Consider the following 15,290-nt stretch of genomic DNA (forward strand, 5'->3'; position numbering starts at 1 on the left):
TCCTAAAATCTTTATCAAACGTATAGTTTTTCGAAAAGTCATTATTTCGTTCACTCATTCATCGGGTTTAGAAATTACATTATTTGTGAGAAAGGATCTTTATTTAGGAGTACAATTTTTTTAAATGAATTATTGTTGGAAAATACTAAAATATTGTTTTTTTTTTTTGTTAAAAAAATGTAAATTGTTTGACAATTAAGAAGATTGGAAAATTAAATATTTACCATTTTTAAATTTTTAGAAAATAAAAATATTACTTGAAAATCATTTTCAATGTTACTTTTTGCACGCTAATTGAAAAAGGGGAAATTAACCAAATAGGTAATTTATTTTTTTTAGTCACCATTTGGATTTTAAAAACTAATTAGGCAATGTAATTAATTTCATTTTCTGAAAATTTTTGTATTATTTTTATAATATATTTTATTTCTTATATGTGGATTTACCTTTTTGTAAAACTAATTTTTAATTATGATGGATTGATTAAAAGTGCAATTAAGGTAAAATATACAAATTAAATACATGGATTTTAAAATTAATTGGCCATTTTATAACTTAAAATGAAAATAAAAAATTTGAAAGATGTCCTTATTTTCCAAAAGAAAGCACAAAATATGTAAATTACATCTCCTTTGTATTTTATTTTTTTTATTTAATTGGAGGTAGAAGTTGAAGCCAACATATACAAATTTTAAAGGATAATATTTTTGTCTTTTTTATAATTTATTATCAAAATGTTATTAAATGCCTTTGAAAAGTCTTATTAAGCAAACCTAAGTAATCCCTATGAAGGGGTGAATTAGATGATGGTTTTTTTTTTTTCAAAACTTCTTATCAAATTTTAACACAATCAATATATGCATGCAAAGAAAAAAAACGATAAAAATAAAGGAATAAGAGAAAAGAGATTGAAAACAAATGAAGTTGCTTTATCATGATTCGACAACCCATTTACATCTGTCTTTTAGCTTCTCCACAAGTCTTATGGTATTCCATTATTCTACAAGACTCCAGTAACACACTTCTTGTTCTTTTTTTGCACTAGATTCCTTCGATTGCAATGGACATCAACACCTTTAAAGTGATATATACGTACTTTCCTTATAACCTTATAATATCACGATCGAGATAAATACAATGAACACGGTCACAAATAGTAGATGTGCAATTGTTATGCTCAAATATAAGTGTTTTAAAAGAAGTTAGCAAATATAGATTGAAAGCACTCTTACAGATCTTGAGGATGACTCTTAATGGAATAGTAAAGTTCTACAATTGTTAGGTCTATGTTAATAGTGTCTAAGGCATTATATTTATAATTTTTAGAATCAAATTTACCATTAGACATAAAGTCCTCCATAACTACACTTCCATGTGGTTATTTGCTTATGAGCCTTAGGGCATTAAATGCATTGGATGGAATCATTATAGGTTGAAAGACAAGTGTGGGACAACTACATAGCCATTTGGACATTTGCTAGAGCGTTTGCATGCCAAGCAATAGCTAGCAATTTTTTCACTTTTCAACACAAAACAGAGAAAATGGACGTTCTCGTAGACAACTACATGGGTTTGCTCTTGAAATTTAATGTCTCAATGACTTAATATAAGATCATAACCATCCTTTGATATCCTTTATGGATTTAGGCCCCTTTTCAAATATTTAAACCGATGTTTAAGTAATTTTTCAAGTGTAAAAATATCATGATAAAGTCATTAAGATTTTTAACAAACTATTAAAATTTTTGTGAAAACCTTATGGCTTAAGGTGGTCTCTCAAGTTATATAAAGTATTTTCATCATCATGTAGAGTTCAAGGTGGTCTCTTAAGTTATGTAAAGTATTTTTCATCATCATATAGAGTGCCCTCACTTAGCTTACATATAAAAAGGCTTACAAACACCCTAACTAAGATTTTCATCCCAATCTTCAAGTCTATTTATCTATTTCTTGAATTGTACTTTGTTTTGCTTCTTGGACATGAACGAGGTAGTATAATTTTGTGACTTATATACTTAGACAATGAAATTATTAATGTCCTTAACCTTAGCTTTATTATTCTCAAAATCAGGATTATCCGATACCTTGGATTCACGATCTTTTTTTTTTTTATGATGACAAAGCTAAGGTTTCTAATTAATTCCCTCTTAATATATATTCCTTGGGTAGAGGGAAGTGGAAGTTGTGGGAAGTGGTGCCGAAGGTACTTCATCTCTCAATACTACCCAATCATGAAGGCACACATATCATCCATCTTGGAATTGATCTTTGCCTCCATAGCAGCTTGAGAATCTACTATCATGCCTAACATGGTCTCTTGACAATCAATAGACATACATGTTGTTATCCATGGCGAAGGTGAGTGAGTCAATATTGTTGGAAAGTTAAAAGGAGAGTATTACTTGCCAAGGATAAAAGATTCCTCTACAATAAAAACCAATACCTAACAATAATAACAATTGAACAAGAATGAACAATAATAATTTAAGAACATTCAACCAAAAAGGGACACCAAATATAACGTGGAAAAACCCTCTACATGAAGGTAAAAAGTCAGAGAAAATTTCTTTCAATTTAATAAAATGGGGATACAATAATTAAGTTTTCATGGTTTCTTCATCTTGAAAACTTATATAAAAATGTATATCAATACTTGAAGTGGGAATTCATCACTCCAAAAAACAATGAACAAATAAATAAATAAATAAAGAAGAAATCATATCACAGGGACTTCTCCAAAAGGTTAATGAAAGAACCCGTAACGAGCCCTAAAACAGTGCCCAAAAACCAACCCTAATTTCCTTTCCTTTTCAATCATCCCTTCTCCCATCATATCAAAGCCTTAATGCTATTTATATATAGCCTCAGAGATACCCAAATGTAAAATAGTATAATACATGCGCTCATGGGCTATACAAACTTAGCCCAACAAATACAAGTTAATATCTCTATCAACCACTCATCATAGTCCATCCATATGGCTTTGTCTATGGCTGAGAACCTACACCTATCCCTATATGCTCATCACCAGGCTTTTCCATATGTCTAACATGGTCTCTTGACAATCAATAGACATACATGTTAGTTATCCATGGCGAAGGTGAGTGAGTCAATACCGTTGGGAAGTTAAAGGGAGAGTATTACCTACCAAGGATAAAAGATTCCTCTTCAATAAAAACCAACACCTAACAATAATAATAACCAAACAAGAATGAACAATAATAATTTAAGAACATTCAACCAAAAAGGGACACCAAATTTAACGTGGAAAAACCCTTTACGTGAAGGTAAAAAGTCATAAAGAAAATTTCTTCTGCTTCAAAAAAATAAGAATACAATAATTAAGTATTTTCACGGTTTCTTCACCTTGAAAACTTATATAAATATATATCAATACTTGAGGTGGAAATTCATCACTCCAAAAAACAATGAACAAAAAAAAAAAAAAATCAAGAAGAAATCATGCCACAGGGATTTCTCCAAAAGGTTAATGAAAGAACATGTAATGAGTCATAAAATAGTGCCAAAAAAACAACCCTAATTTCCTTTCCTTTTCTTAATCATCCCTTCTCTCATTGTACCAAAACCTTAATGCTATTTATATTTAGGCTTTAGGGAATACCCAAATGTAAAATAGTATAATACATGGGCTCATGGGCTACACAAACTTAGCCCAACAAATACAAGTTGATATCTTTGTCAACCACTCATCATAGTCCATCCATATGGCTTTGTCTATGATTGAGAACCTACACCTATCCCTATATGCTCATCACCAGGCTTTTCCATATGTTTTTACTTGATCATCTTCTTCATCCTTGTCTTTTTCATCTTCTTATTCCCCTCCTAAAGTTTTTCCTTTTATTTTTATTGTTGGTTTTTTTCCTTAGTAGGAAACCACTCTCTCTCATTATTTTTAGAGTATTCCATTCTATATATCACCAATAAGAATTTTCTTGACTTCTTTTTAAATAATCATTGATCAAATTCAATCTCTTCACCTTTCATATAATTGATAATATGAAATGAAATAGAGATTCTCAATTTATATCAACTTTTGGATCAAACCTCATACCATCTTATTTGAAAATCAATTAGTATTTGATGAAAATAAACCAAATCTTTTATGACATTCGATATTACCCTCATTTTTAAATGACTCATCTTGAAGTCAAGAGTGATTTTGGTTCAACCCCAACAACATTTCTTCTACATCTAAACCCTAAGTACTTTAAAATACTTCAAATAAAAGTATTTATAATATCGGATTATTTTAATTGGAATTATCCAAGAATGGAAAAATCTATAATATAATTTGAGGTTAGACTCATAATTTGAAAATTAAAATTTATTAAATAAAATTTTATGAAAATTACAAACGGAAAATTATAGATATTGTATAAATGTGGTTTTAAAATAATAATAAAAATAAAATATAAAATCAGGGTCATCAAACTTGCTTGGAAAAAAAAGAAGGGAAAATTCTTTAAAAACCAGGATCATGATACACTATCTTTGTAGCCAAACAGCTCCTTAATTGCTTTACATCTCTCCGAGGAACGACGTCGTTTTAGAAAGCCTCTCTTCTTCTTCCCACTTTGGAGCTCCTTCTTCCTTTTCCTAGGGTTTTTCATCTACATGTGCTGCTGTCATGTCTCAGACTGAAAAACGACGTCATTTTCTCACAACATGGTACGGAAATGGAGATTATTCCTCAAAACTCCGTTTCACTTCTTCAATCCAAAAACTCCCTCTTTAACTCCACTTTTCTCTCTATCCAATCACCCCCAGAACCCTAAATTTACTCGGGAAAATCATAATTTTCCGGAGAAAAAACCCGGACTGGTCCTGACAGACCAACTCCTGGAGTCCACACTCCTGAACTGCCCTTCTGATTTGATTGCTCTCAGCTTCTTCCTGTGGTGTGCCAAACAGCCCAATTTCTTCCACCATCGTCGAGCCTTTGATCATATGGTTGATGTAGTGGCTCGGCTCACTCAGAAGAGCGGAACTATAAGAGGGGTTATGGATGAATTGGGGAGTATTGGTTGTGTGGTAAAGGCTCAAACTTTTTTGCTTTTGTTGAGGATTTGTTGGCGTGGGAAATTGTATGGGTTGGTGTTTGATGTTTATGAGGAAATGATTGCATTCGGGTATGTTCCAAATGCGTTTGTTTGTAATGTGATCATTGATGTTTTGTTCAAGATTAAGCGAGGAGAAGTGGCCCTTAAGTTCTTGAAGGAGACCCGGGTTTCCAATTTTTTGACATTTAGTATTGCGTTGTGTAATTTATGCAGGTTGAATGATTTGGTTGGTGTCGGCGATGTTCTTAGAATGATGTTGAGGAAGGGGTATTGCCCCAGTGTTGAGATATTTTCAATGGTTTTGAATTGTTTTTGTAAAGTGGGTAGGTTTGCAGAGGCATTCCAAGTGTTGGGTTTGATGGCAACTTTGGGAATTCCGATTTCTGTGACTGTTTGGAGTATATTGATTGATGGGTATCGTAGAATTGGCAAGATTGGTAGGGCGGGTAATTTGTTGGAGAAGATGGTTGAGACTGGTTGTTCTCCTAATGTTGTAACTTATACAACTTTGATTAAGGGATTTATGGAATCAGGAATGGTTAGTCGCGCATTAGATGTGCTACGTATTATGGGAACTAAAGGGTGTGATTATGATTTGGTTCTTTATAATGTATTAATAGATTGTCTCTCCAAGGTTGGGAGATATGATGATGCACTTGGCATATTCTTCAGTTTGCCAAAACGAAAAATGGTGCCTGATTCTTATACTTTTAGTTCTATATTGTCTGCAATATGTTTATCCCAAAGGTTTTCACTTTTACCCAAGTTATTTAGCAGTGGACTAGAGGTACATACTGATCTAGTCGTATGTAACTCACTTCTAAGCTATTTTTGTAAGGCTGGGTTCCCATCCCTTGCTGTGGAGTTTTATAATGACATGTTAGATAGAGGTTTTATGATAGATCAGTATAGTTTCGTTGGATTATTGAGTGGGCTATGTGGCTCTGGAAGAGTAGATGAGGCTGTTAATGTGTACAGTGGGATTTTAGTAAACCATTCTGATCTTGATGCTCATATCCATACCATAATTATAGGTGGTCTTATTAAAGCTGGCAAGTTTCATAGAGCTGTCAGATTGTTTAAGAAAGCCATGGTAGAGAGGTACACACTGGATGCTGTATCATACACAGTTGCCATTTACGGACTTCTCAAGGGTGGTAGAACTGGGGAAGCTTGTACCTTGTATAGCCAAATGAAGGAGGCTGGTTTAGCTCCTAATGCACACACGTATAACATAATACTCTCATGTTTCTGTAAGGAAAGAGACATGGAAATGGTCAAACAGATGATACAAGAAATGATTGCTGCAGGTGTTGAACTTGAGTGTGATACGCTCATAAGGATAACCAATTTCTTGTTCAAATTGAAGTTTTCTCATTCAGTCTTCAACTTATTAATTGAGATGTGGGGTGCAGGATTGATGCCTAATAAGGCAATAGATGCACTATTGTTGAATGGACTTTCCTGTGGTGTAAAAATAAATGATATGAATCTCACACTGTTGAAAGCTAAGCTAGAGGATACTCTATTATTGGATACTTCTGGCTCAGATGACCTTTCTGATGTGGCTGCTTTAGCAGGTTGAGACATATTTTGTGGGGGAAATTGCTTGTTGGCTTATTTAAGATATTGACGCATCAAGCAGGCACACTGAAGGTACTAATGCTATCAGTAATATCTGCTTTACTTTTAAGAGTAAAAGAATTCGTATTTTGCTTGTCTTTTATTTTGTTGTTTATAAATCATGTACCAAATTCAACACCTGTTGTAGCTGCAAACAAATCCAATTCTGAATTTCACTGCTATTATCACAAACTGATCTACCTTTCGTAATATCTAAAGAAAATGCTCTACTAGCATATTGTGAAACTTAGAATTTAGGATCCTGACTTGGTCAAATATATTCTTTACTAGGTGTTTCATGCCAAGTACCTGTGATGAAATTGTAGTTATTGTTGTGTGCTTGTATATGCTTATGCTCTATACACGAATTTAATCATAATTTCAACATCAAAAGATGGAATCTCTACATCTTATACGTACTCTTTGAAAGGTCACTGGTTGTGCTTTTATGATACTAATCATGATAACTTAATATGCACATGGTTTTGTGCATGTATAAAATTTTAGTAATTAGAATGATACTCTCTACGGCATGTTGCTGAAGTTTATGTTGCAAGGCTGGCCATTAGACATATCACAGCCTGTTGATTATCATAGTTTCATTGACATACAAATTTTTGTGTTATTCTGTATAGATGCACGCTGACAATTGTGGAACAAGCCGGCAAATATGGTTGAGTTGTTGTGTCATGTGTGAGGACATTTTCTCTTCACATTGGGTGAACTCATGTGGTAAGAAGTTTGGTAAAATTCCTGCAAATGCCTTTTTTAAGTAAAAACTTAATAGTTATCTGAATTACTAAAATTTTGGGAACTGCATTTATGTATGATGCATTCATGCCTCTGTTTGTGCATCAGGTGCTTCATTTGGGAGCTTTTGGCAATGATCCCTTTTGATGCTTTGGAGTCAGAGCCAGACTAAAGGTTGCTTCTTCTAATGAAGAAGGTGAGAATCTTTTATTCTTAATGGAATTCGTACGCTGCTTTTCCCCTTTCCTGATATGGGAGCTGAAGGTTGCATGCTTGTCATTCCGGCATTACTTGAATGCTTGAAGTGCTGATAGTTATTGTAGTCATCACTTGTTATTAACTTTATACTCCTGGCTCCTTTTCCTGTTATTTTTAATTGAGTGTTCATGAAGGGAAGCCTCTGTTTCATTCCTAGGCACCAGAGTCATGTTCAATAAAATGCAATACCAATATTCCATTACATCCATGGGACAAGATACATGAACTCGGGGATGACTGGAGTTTGACATCAAACCTAAACCAAGCTAAGGGTCTACAGCATTGATTTCAGAAGCATTTCAACTTGAAAGACAATTCAATTCATTCAGCCTGGGGACCAAAACAGCTTGGGGCTCTGTAACTTCTGCTTGAGTTGGTTTTAGCTGGGTTTTGTTCAGAGTGTTGCAGTCTATCCCAGTTCTATTTAGGTGTATATTATCAACGGAGTTATTGATTCTAGAATTGGGTTAATTCACCTGACCTTAGGTTAATTCCCAATTTATCAGTCTGACAGAAGGTTGAGTTGGGTGGTCTCATTCTTAATGTATCGAAGTTGCACCTGCAGGAGTACCTACAAATGACAATGTTGAAATTGGGCGAGAGGAGATATTCCGATTCATGATCAAACCTACACTTTCTTTTTAGAGCGCTGTCCTTCATCCTAGAGCTCAATTTTCTCATTCTTATAGTTTGGTTTGCTCACAAACTCATATCTGGAAGGTTATGAACAATATTATAGAGATGGGCAAACTCATGGTTTAATTTTGGGCAAAGGCGCAAGTGTGGTGGTGTAGAAAATATATTTATCATCAGTATATGCATGACAATGTTCATTAACAATGTGATTTTCTTTTTTCTTTTATTTTTTCTTTTCTTTTTATTTTCATTTTTTCATCTTTTTATAGATTAAAGTTTATGGAAAAGTTGTAGTTATTGCTAAAGTTATCGGTGAGATATGGTATCTAGAGTAAACCTTTGCTCCTTGAGGAGAAATTCCTCTGAATCAAAGCCTAATTCAACAGTGCAAAGAAGACATGGGTCATTTGAAGTAGATTATGACAGGATTTTGGAGTCCAATAGGATTATGTTGAATTGGTTAAGATATGAAATTCAGAGTATTTGGAGCATTATATTGGTGATGGAGGAGCATGCTGTCATGACCCAAATTCCGGGCGACCCAAAATTTTGCCCATGACCCTAGGTCAAAGGTTTAACCCTAAGGGTTCTTCTTATTCCACGCTGGCAGTCAACCAAAACACTCTAAATTTTTTTTTTACACATACATCCCACTAGAATTCTCATAAACTACAATATCCCAAAACTACTCAAAACAACAAGGTTTAATAAATATTCATTATAGTCCAAAAATAAAAGTTCACAATTAAACAACTTAATCAAAATAAGGCTTCATAACAAATCCATAAGTCATAATTACTAAAACAAATCCCAAAATCCAAAAAAACACTCAAAACAACAAGGTTTAATAAATATTCATTATAGTCCAAAAATAAAAGTTCACAATTAAACAACTTAATCAAAATAAGGCTTCATAACAAATCCATAAGTCATAATTACTAAAACAAATCCCAAAATCCAAAAAAACACAATAAAAGAAAATGCCACGCTCCACTAGGCCGCTCCAGGAGCATCCTGAAGTCCTCCCTGCCCCACCTGTGGATCATCAGGAGTGATATCTGCATCTAAAAAGGTGTAAAAAGGAAGGGGTGAACATTTCCACATTGCTCAGTAGGATGTCTAACACCCAAGGGGTTAAGGGGATTACTAAGTTCCAAAGAATACGAAAAGAACACTTCAATACAATATGAATAATTCAACAGTATCAATCAAACCACATAGTTTAATATCTAATATTATACATAATTTCACAACATTCAACAATTAAATGAATGCACATGAACATGTGACACACAGTCATACAATGCACTATTGTTCTCGGGCTTTCACCGAAAGATACGTGTCCGCACCCAAATACACTCCCCATTCGGAGTCTTCCCAAGGTAACTTTTGGGTCTTTCACCCTAGGGATCTCTCTCCCTTCTTAATTCGCCTCACACGGGCTTTCACTTTTCATCACTATTTCATTTTTTTCCATTTCATACACATTTCACAATTTTCATAATTTTTTTCACATAACCATGATGCAAATGAATGCCACAATTCCAAAGTTCCTCAATAATTTCAACAATATCAACATTCCCCAATAATCCAATAAAATAATTTTCCACATTAAAATTTTCGAAAATATCCCAAATAAATATTCAAAAATTTGCATATCAATAAACTTGAAATTATACCACACTTACGGAATTTTTCAACCATTCTAATAATTTCTAATATTTGAAATTAACTAACTTTCCACCATAAAAATTCCGAAAATATTCTAACTAATGCCCAAAAATTCACAAATCACTATTTTTTAAATTAAATCCTAATTTTAGAAATTTTCAACCCTTCTAATAATTTTTAATATTCGAAATTAACTAACTTTCCACCATAAAAATTCCGAAAATATTCTAACCAATGCCCAAAAATTCACAAATCACTATATTTGAAATTAAACCCTAATTTCGAAAATTTTCAACCCTTCTAATAATTTTTAACAATTCAAAACAATTAATTATCAACCAAAAACAATTTTCCGCAATTACAAAATTCATACAACACCCATATTTCCTACTTAACTCATAATGACAAGATTTACAATTTTTTTCAAAGGAAAAACACATTAAATTTAAGTTTTAAGGTTAGGTTCCTCTACCATAGATCTAAGAATTCAACCGTTAAAAACGCGATTGGCCACCGTAGGATTGTTCCTCTCGTCGAGTAGAGCACCCCCTTAAAATCTGAGCCGAAACGGAGGTCGTTTGGCCACCCAAATGGCCGGTCAAAGTTTCGGCGAGATGAAATTTCCCACAATGCCGCCGCCTCCTTTTTTCACCCGTTCTGCTACTGTTTCCCTTTCTTTTTACAAAACCCATTTCTTTTCCTTGTTTTAATTCACTTACCACCAGTTCACTCAAGCTCAGCCCAAAAACCCAATAACTAATTCCCATTTTTCTTTTAAAACCTCATTTCATCCAAGGAAATGAAATGGGCTTTGTAAAAAGAAAGGAAAACATGGGATTTAGTTATTGGGTTTTTGAACTTTGGGCTGGGCTTGAGTGGATTGGTGTTAAGTGGATTAAAACAAGGAAAAGAAATGGGCTTTGTAAAAAGAAAGGGAAACAGTAGCAGAACGGGTGAGAAAAGGAGGCGGCAGCACTGTGGGAAATTTCATCTCGTCGGAACTTTGACCGGCTGTTTGGGTGGCCAAACAACCTCCGTTTCGGCTCAGATTTTGAGGGGGTGCTCTACTCGACGAGAGGAACAATCCTACGATGGCTAATCGTGTTTTTAACGGTTGAATTCTTAGATCTGTGGTAGGGGAACCTAACCCTAAAACTTAAATTTAATGTGTTTTTCCTTTGAAAAAAATTGTAAATCTTGTCATTATGAGTTAAGTAGGAAATATGGGTGTTGTATGAATTTTTCTGGATTATTTGGAATTTTTGTAATTGTGGGAAATTGTTTTTGGTTGATAATTAATTGTTTTGAATTGTTAAAAATTATTAGAAGGGTTGAAAATTTCCGAAATTAGGGTTTAATTTCAAATATAGTGATTTGTGAATTTTTGGGCATTGGTTAGAATATTTTCGGAATTTTTATGGTGGAAAGTTAGTCAATTTCGAATATTAAAAATTATTAGAAGGGTTGAAAATTTCCGAAACTAGGGTTTAATTTCAAAAATAGTGATTTGTGAATTTTTGGGTATTAGTTAGAATATTTTCGGAATTTTTATGGTGGAAAGTTAGTTAATTTCGAATATTAGAAATTATTAAAATGGTTGAAAAATTCCGTAAGTGGTATAATTTCAAGTTTATTGATATGCAAATTTTTGAATATCTATTTGGGATATTTTCGAAAATTTTAATGTATAAAATTATTTTATTGGATTATTGGGGAATGTTGAAATTATTGAGGAACTTTGGAATTGTGGCATTCATTTGTAATATGGTTATGCGAAAAAAATTGTGAAAAGTTTATAAAATGGAAAAAAATGAAATAGTGATGAAAAGTGAAAGCCCTTGTGAGGCAAATTAAGAAGGGAGAGAGATCCCTAGGGTGAAAGACCCAAAAGTTACCCCGGGAAGACTCCGAATGGGGAGTGTATTTGGGTGCGGACGCATATCCTTCGGTGAAAGCCCGAGAACAATAGTGCATTATATGACTATGTGTCACATGTTCATGTGCATTCATTTAATTGTTGAATGTTGTGAAATTATGTATAATATTAGATATTAAACTATGTGGTTTAATTGATACTGTTGAATTGTTCCTGTTGTGTTGAAGTGTTCTTTTCGTATTCTTTGGAACTTAGTAATCCCCTTAACCCCTTGGGTGTTAGGCATCCTACTGAGCAATGTGGAAATGCTCACCCCTTCCTTTTTACACCTTTTTAGATGCAGATATCACTCCTGAGGATCCACAGGTGGGGCAGGGAGGACTTCAGGATGCTCTTGGAGCGGCCTAGTGGAGCGTGACATTTTCTTTTATTGTGTTTTTGGATTTTGAGATTTGTTTTAGTAATTATGGATTTGTTATGAAACCTTATTTTGATTAAGTTGTTTAATTGTGAACTTTTATTTTTGGGCTATAATGAATATTTATTAAACCTTGTTGTTTTGAGTAGTTTTGGGATATTGTAGTTTATGAGAATTCTAGTGGGATGTATGTGTAAAAAAAAATAAAATTTCAGAATGTTTTGGTTGACTGCCAGCGTGGAATAGGAGAAACCCTTAGGGTCAAACCTTTGACCTGGGGTCAAAGTAAAATGAGCTTCACATTTAGTCGATCCACAAATAAGATTGGATCATCCTTTTGTAGTCCTATCATGACAACATTTTTGAATCATACTGTGTAGAAGAATGCTGATGGTTGATTACATTGCCCAAGGGAGTAGGCAGTTAACTGGAATCCACCAATTAGAGCTAATTCTTGGAAAGATGAACATATAAATTAAACCAAAAACTAAAGTTGCCATTCTGAATTGCCCTCAGCTTTGTTTGGTGCCTTGTAAATGTAGCTTTTTTTCACTATATATGTTGCTAGTTGTGGCTCCTATGTACTGTTTAAGTATTTGTTCTCTTTGTTTCCATCTTTCCCCTCTTGTCTTCTGAAGTAAAGCTGAGACTGGAGACATTTAATTAAGTACACCCTGGTTTTTGAACAGTTATACTGGTAATGACGGACTGTATGCTTCAGTAATACAATTCTGCTAAAGGCCTTGCATGGCAGAGGAAAGCTTCAAAAAGATGAAGATTATTATGAGTACTGTTATTGTTGTCAAAAGTGGAAATATGTTGTACAAACAAGAATTTATGCTGGAACGATCGATGCATGATCAGGATGAAGAGTACCATGGTTTTTTATGGTGTCTATATGATAGAGGAGAAAGTTATTGTGTTTAACAGCTTGAGGCCTTGGAATATGCTAGGTACTCTCTCACACTCTTTAGATCTTGCTCCTGTATCAGGGATTTTATTTTATTTTATTTTTTAATTTATGGTTCTTTCCATGTAATTTTCCACCAAAAAAATTGACTACAACTAAATTTACATGGTTTTGAACTTTATTATATGATTCCATTGATTAAATAATTTCTAAATGCTTGTATGTTTGTTCAAGTTCGTCCTATGCTTTACCTGAGTTCCATCCTGTCATTATTTCTCATGAATCTTCGAAAAGACCCAAAAAAAAAAATGATCAATGGAGATAATAGTATATCAACTTTCAAACCGGACAAAAGTCCTAGAACAGGATCAAGCGAGAAAATTTCTGAGAAGGTAGTAACAAGGCTTTGGGTGTGGTTGATCGAAAACCCCTTCTTGTATATTATTTGGTGCATAACCCTTTATCCCTGAAAGGATAGTAAACAAGGATGTGCATTCTTCCCTTGTGGTGTTGTACTGTCACCATCTTTAATTCATATAGTTAGTCACTCAAGGGATTCTTTTGGTAGATGAAGCCAAAACTCTTCATGTAGTCTGCGCTTCGATCTAGCCATATGCCCATATGAGTTTTAGAGGGGGCATTGCTTCTTCTTCTTGTTATTATTTTTTCTGTGAAGTCTTAACAGACTAGGATGTTTTAGTACCAATATGTAATGAAAACCCCTTTTGTATATTACTTAGGGTACTAAGCCTTCATCCCTAAGGAGTAACAAGAAGACGATATGCATTATTCCCTTACCTTGTACCATCACATCTGTAATTCATATAGCCTCTGAAGTTGCACAAGGGATCTTATGGTATGCCCATACTAATTTTATCGGCTTTTGAGAAAGTGTCCAGGGCCCTTGTTTATTTCTTTGTGTGAAGTCCTAGTAGATTTTAGATGTTTTAGTACTAATATGTAATGAAAACCCCTTCTCTTATATTATTTAGGGTACAAGGCCTTTATTCCTTAGGGAGTACTAAGACGAGACGATCACCGTCTTTGGTTCATGTTGTCTCTCAAGTGACACAAGCAATTTGTATGATAGATGAAACCAAAACTCTTCATCTACTCTGGCCTTTGGTTTGGCCATATTCCCCACCAGCTCCTTGCTTGCTGTAGCTAGATGGTTATGTCCATATCAGCTTTTTTCAGTAGGGAATCTCACTTTTTAGAATGTAGATTTGGATAAATCTCCCAGGCACAAAACCTACTCTTCCATTTTGGTCAGAGAGGCGATAAATAGTCGTTAGGGCGGCAAAATGGACCGCCTTGCCCGGTCATTTCCTTTACTGGCTTTAAAGAAAGTGTTTAGGGCACTATTTATTTGAAATTTAAAGTTTGAATTATACTGTCGTATCGATTTCTATTCATGATTTGAATAAATTTAGACCCATTCATACTTCAGATAAAAAAACAAATCTCACTTTGGTGTTGCATAGATTTTTTGTCTAAGCAAATACAGTCCTTTTAGACTATTACACTGATTGTTATTTTTTTCTCCAGGTTGGAGGGTGTGTCTCGGTGAAGGCCTTTGTGAGGTGTCGGTTTGGATTTGTATTATATAATTATTTATTAAATGAAATTCATTAAATGGTGAATTGTAAAATTAACAGGATTCGAGATATAGGAAATTATTTAATAATAGAAGTGAAGTGAGAATGTGTTTAAGATGTTTGTTGAATTGCATTTTTTATTTAATTAAATTTTGAAAAAAGTTTATTTTTAAAAAAATTATAAAAGGTCACAATTTTGTTATATTAATTTTTTTGAAGGTAAGACTATTGTTTTGCTTTTTAATAAATGTATTTTAAAAATGCAATTCCTATTTCAACAGACAGTCTAAGTCTCCTCTCTCACACTCTCTATTCCTTACTAGTCCCATGGAAAGTCAATCCTCAGCAGGGAAGTGAGAAACCTAATGTTTGGGTGGTTGGAAAGTGTGGCAAAAACTACCCACTTTCCATAGAAAACAATTTCTCAGGAAAAAAAAAAAACAAAATGCCAGAAGGAAATTGACTT

The 15,290-nt window shown here is 33.7% G+C and overlaps 1 protein-coding gene across 5 annotated transcripts; it reads left to right on the forward strand.

Annotated features, from left to right (window-relative positions):
* Nucleotides 1–4,589: 4,589 nt before the first annotated feature.
* Nucleotides 4,590–14,945, forward strand: LOC117922759 (putative pentatricopeptide repeat-containing protein At1g16830). 5 transcript variants are annotated; one of them, XM_034840967.1, is made up of 6 exons: nt 4,590–5,153; nt 5,298–6,740; nt 7,343–7,439; nt 7,566–7,653; nt 13,006–13,269; nt 14,775–14,945. In XM_034840967.1, exons 1-2 carry the CDS (start codon nt 4,690–4,692, stop codon nt 6,667–6,669), a joined length of 1,836 nt encoding a protein of 611 aa, XP_034696858.1. In that variant the 5' UTR covers nt 4,590–4,689; the 3' UTR covers nt 6,670–6,740; nt 7,343–7,439; nt 7,566–7,653; nt 13,006–13,269; nt 14,775–14,945. The 5 variants fall into 5 exon arrangements, with proteins under 5 accessions (XP_034696858.1, XP_034696859.1, XP_034696856.1 ...); XM_034840968.1 differs by having other exon boundaries at nt 6,665–6,740; XM_034840965.1 differs by having other exon boundaries at nt 4,590–6,740.
* The last annotated feature ends 345 nt before the right edge of the window (nt 14,946–15,290 follow it).

The sequence above is a fragment of the Vitis riparia genome, chromosome 9 (assembly GCF_004353265.1).
Source record: "Vitis riparia cultivar Riparia Gloire de Montpellier isolate 1030 chromosome 9, EGFV_Vit.rip_1.0, whole genome shotgun sequence".
NCBI lineage: Eukaryota > Viridiplantae > Streptophyta > Magnoliopsida > Vitales > Vitaceae > Vitis > Vitis riparia.

What these genes read in the sequence shown, in the direction of transcription:
- LOC117922759 (XM_034840965.1), top strand. Translation starts at nt 4,690, where the DNA reads ATGGTACGGAAATGGAGATTATTCCTCAAAACTCCGTTTCACTTCTTC.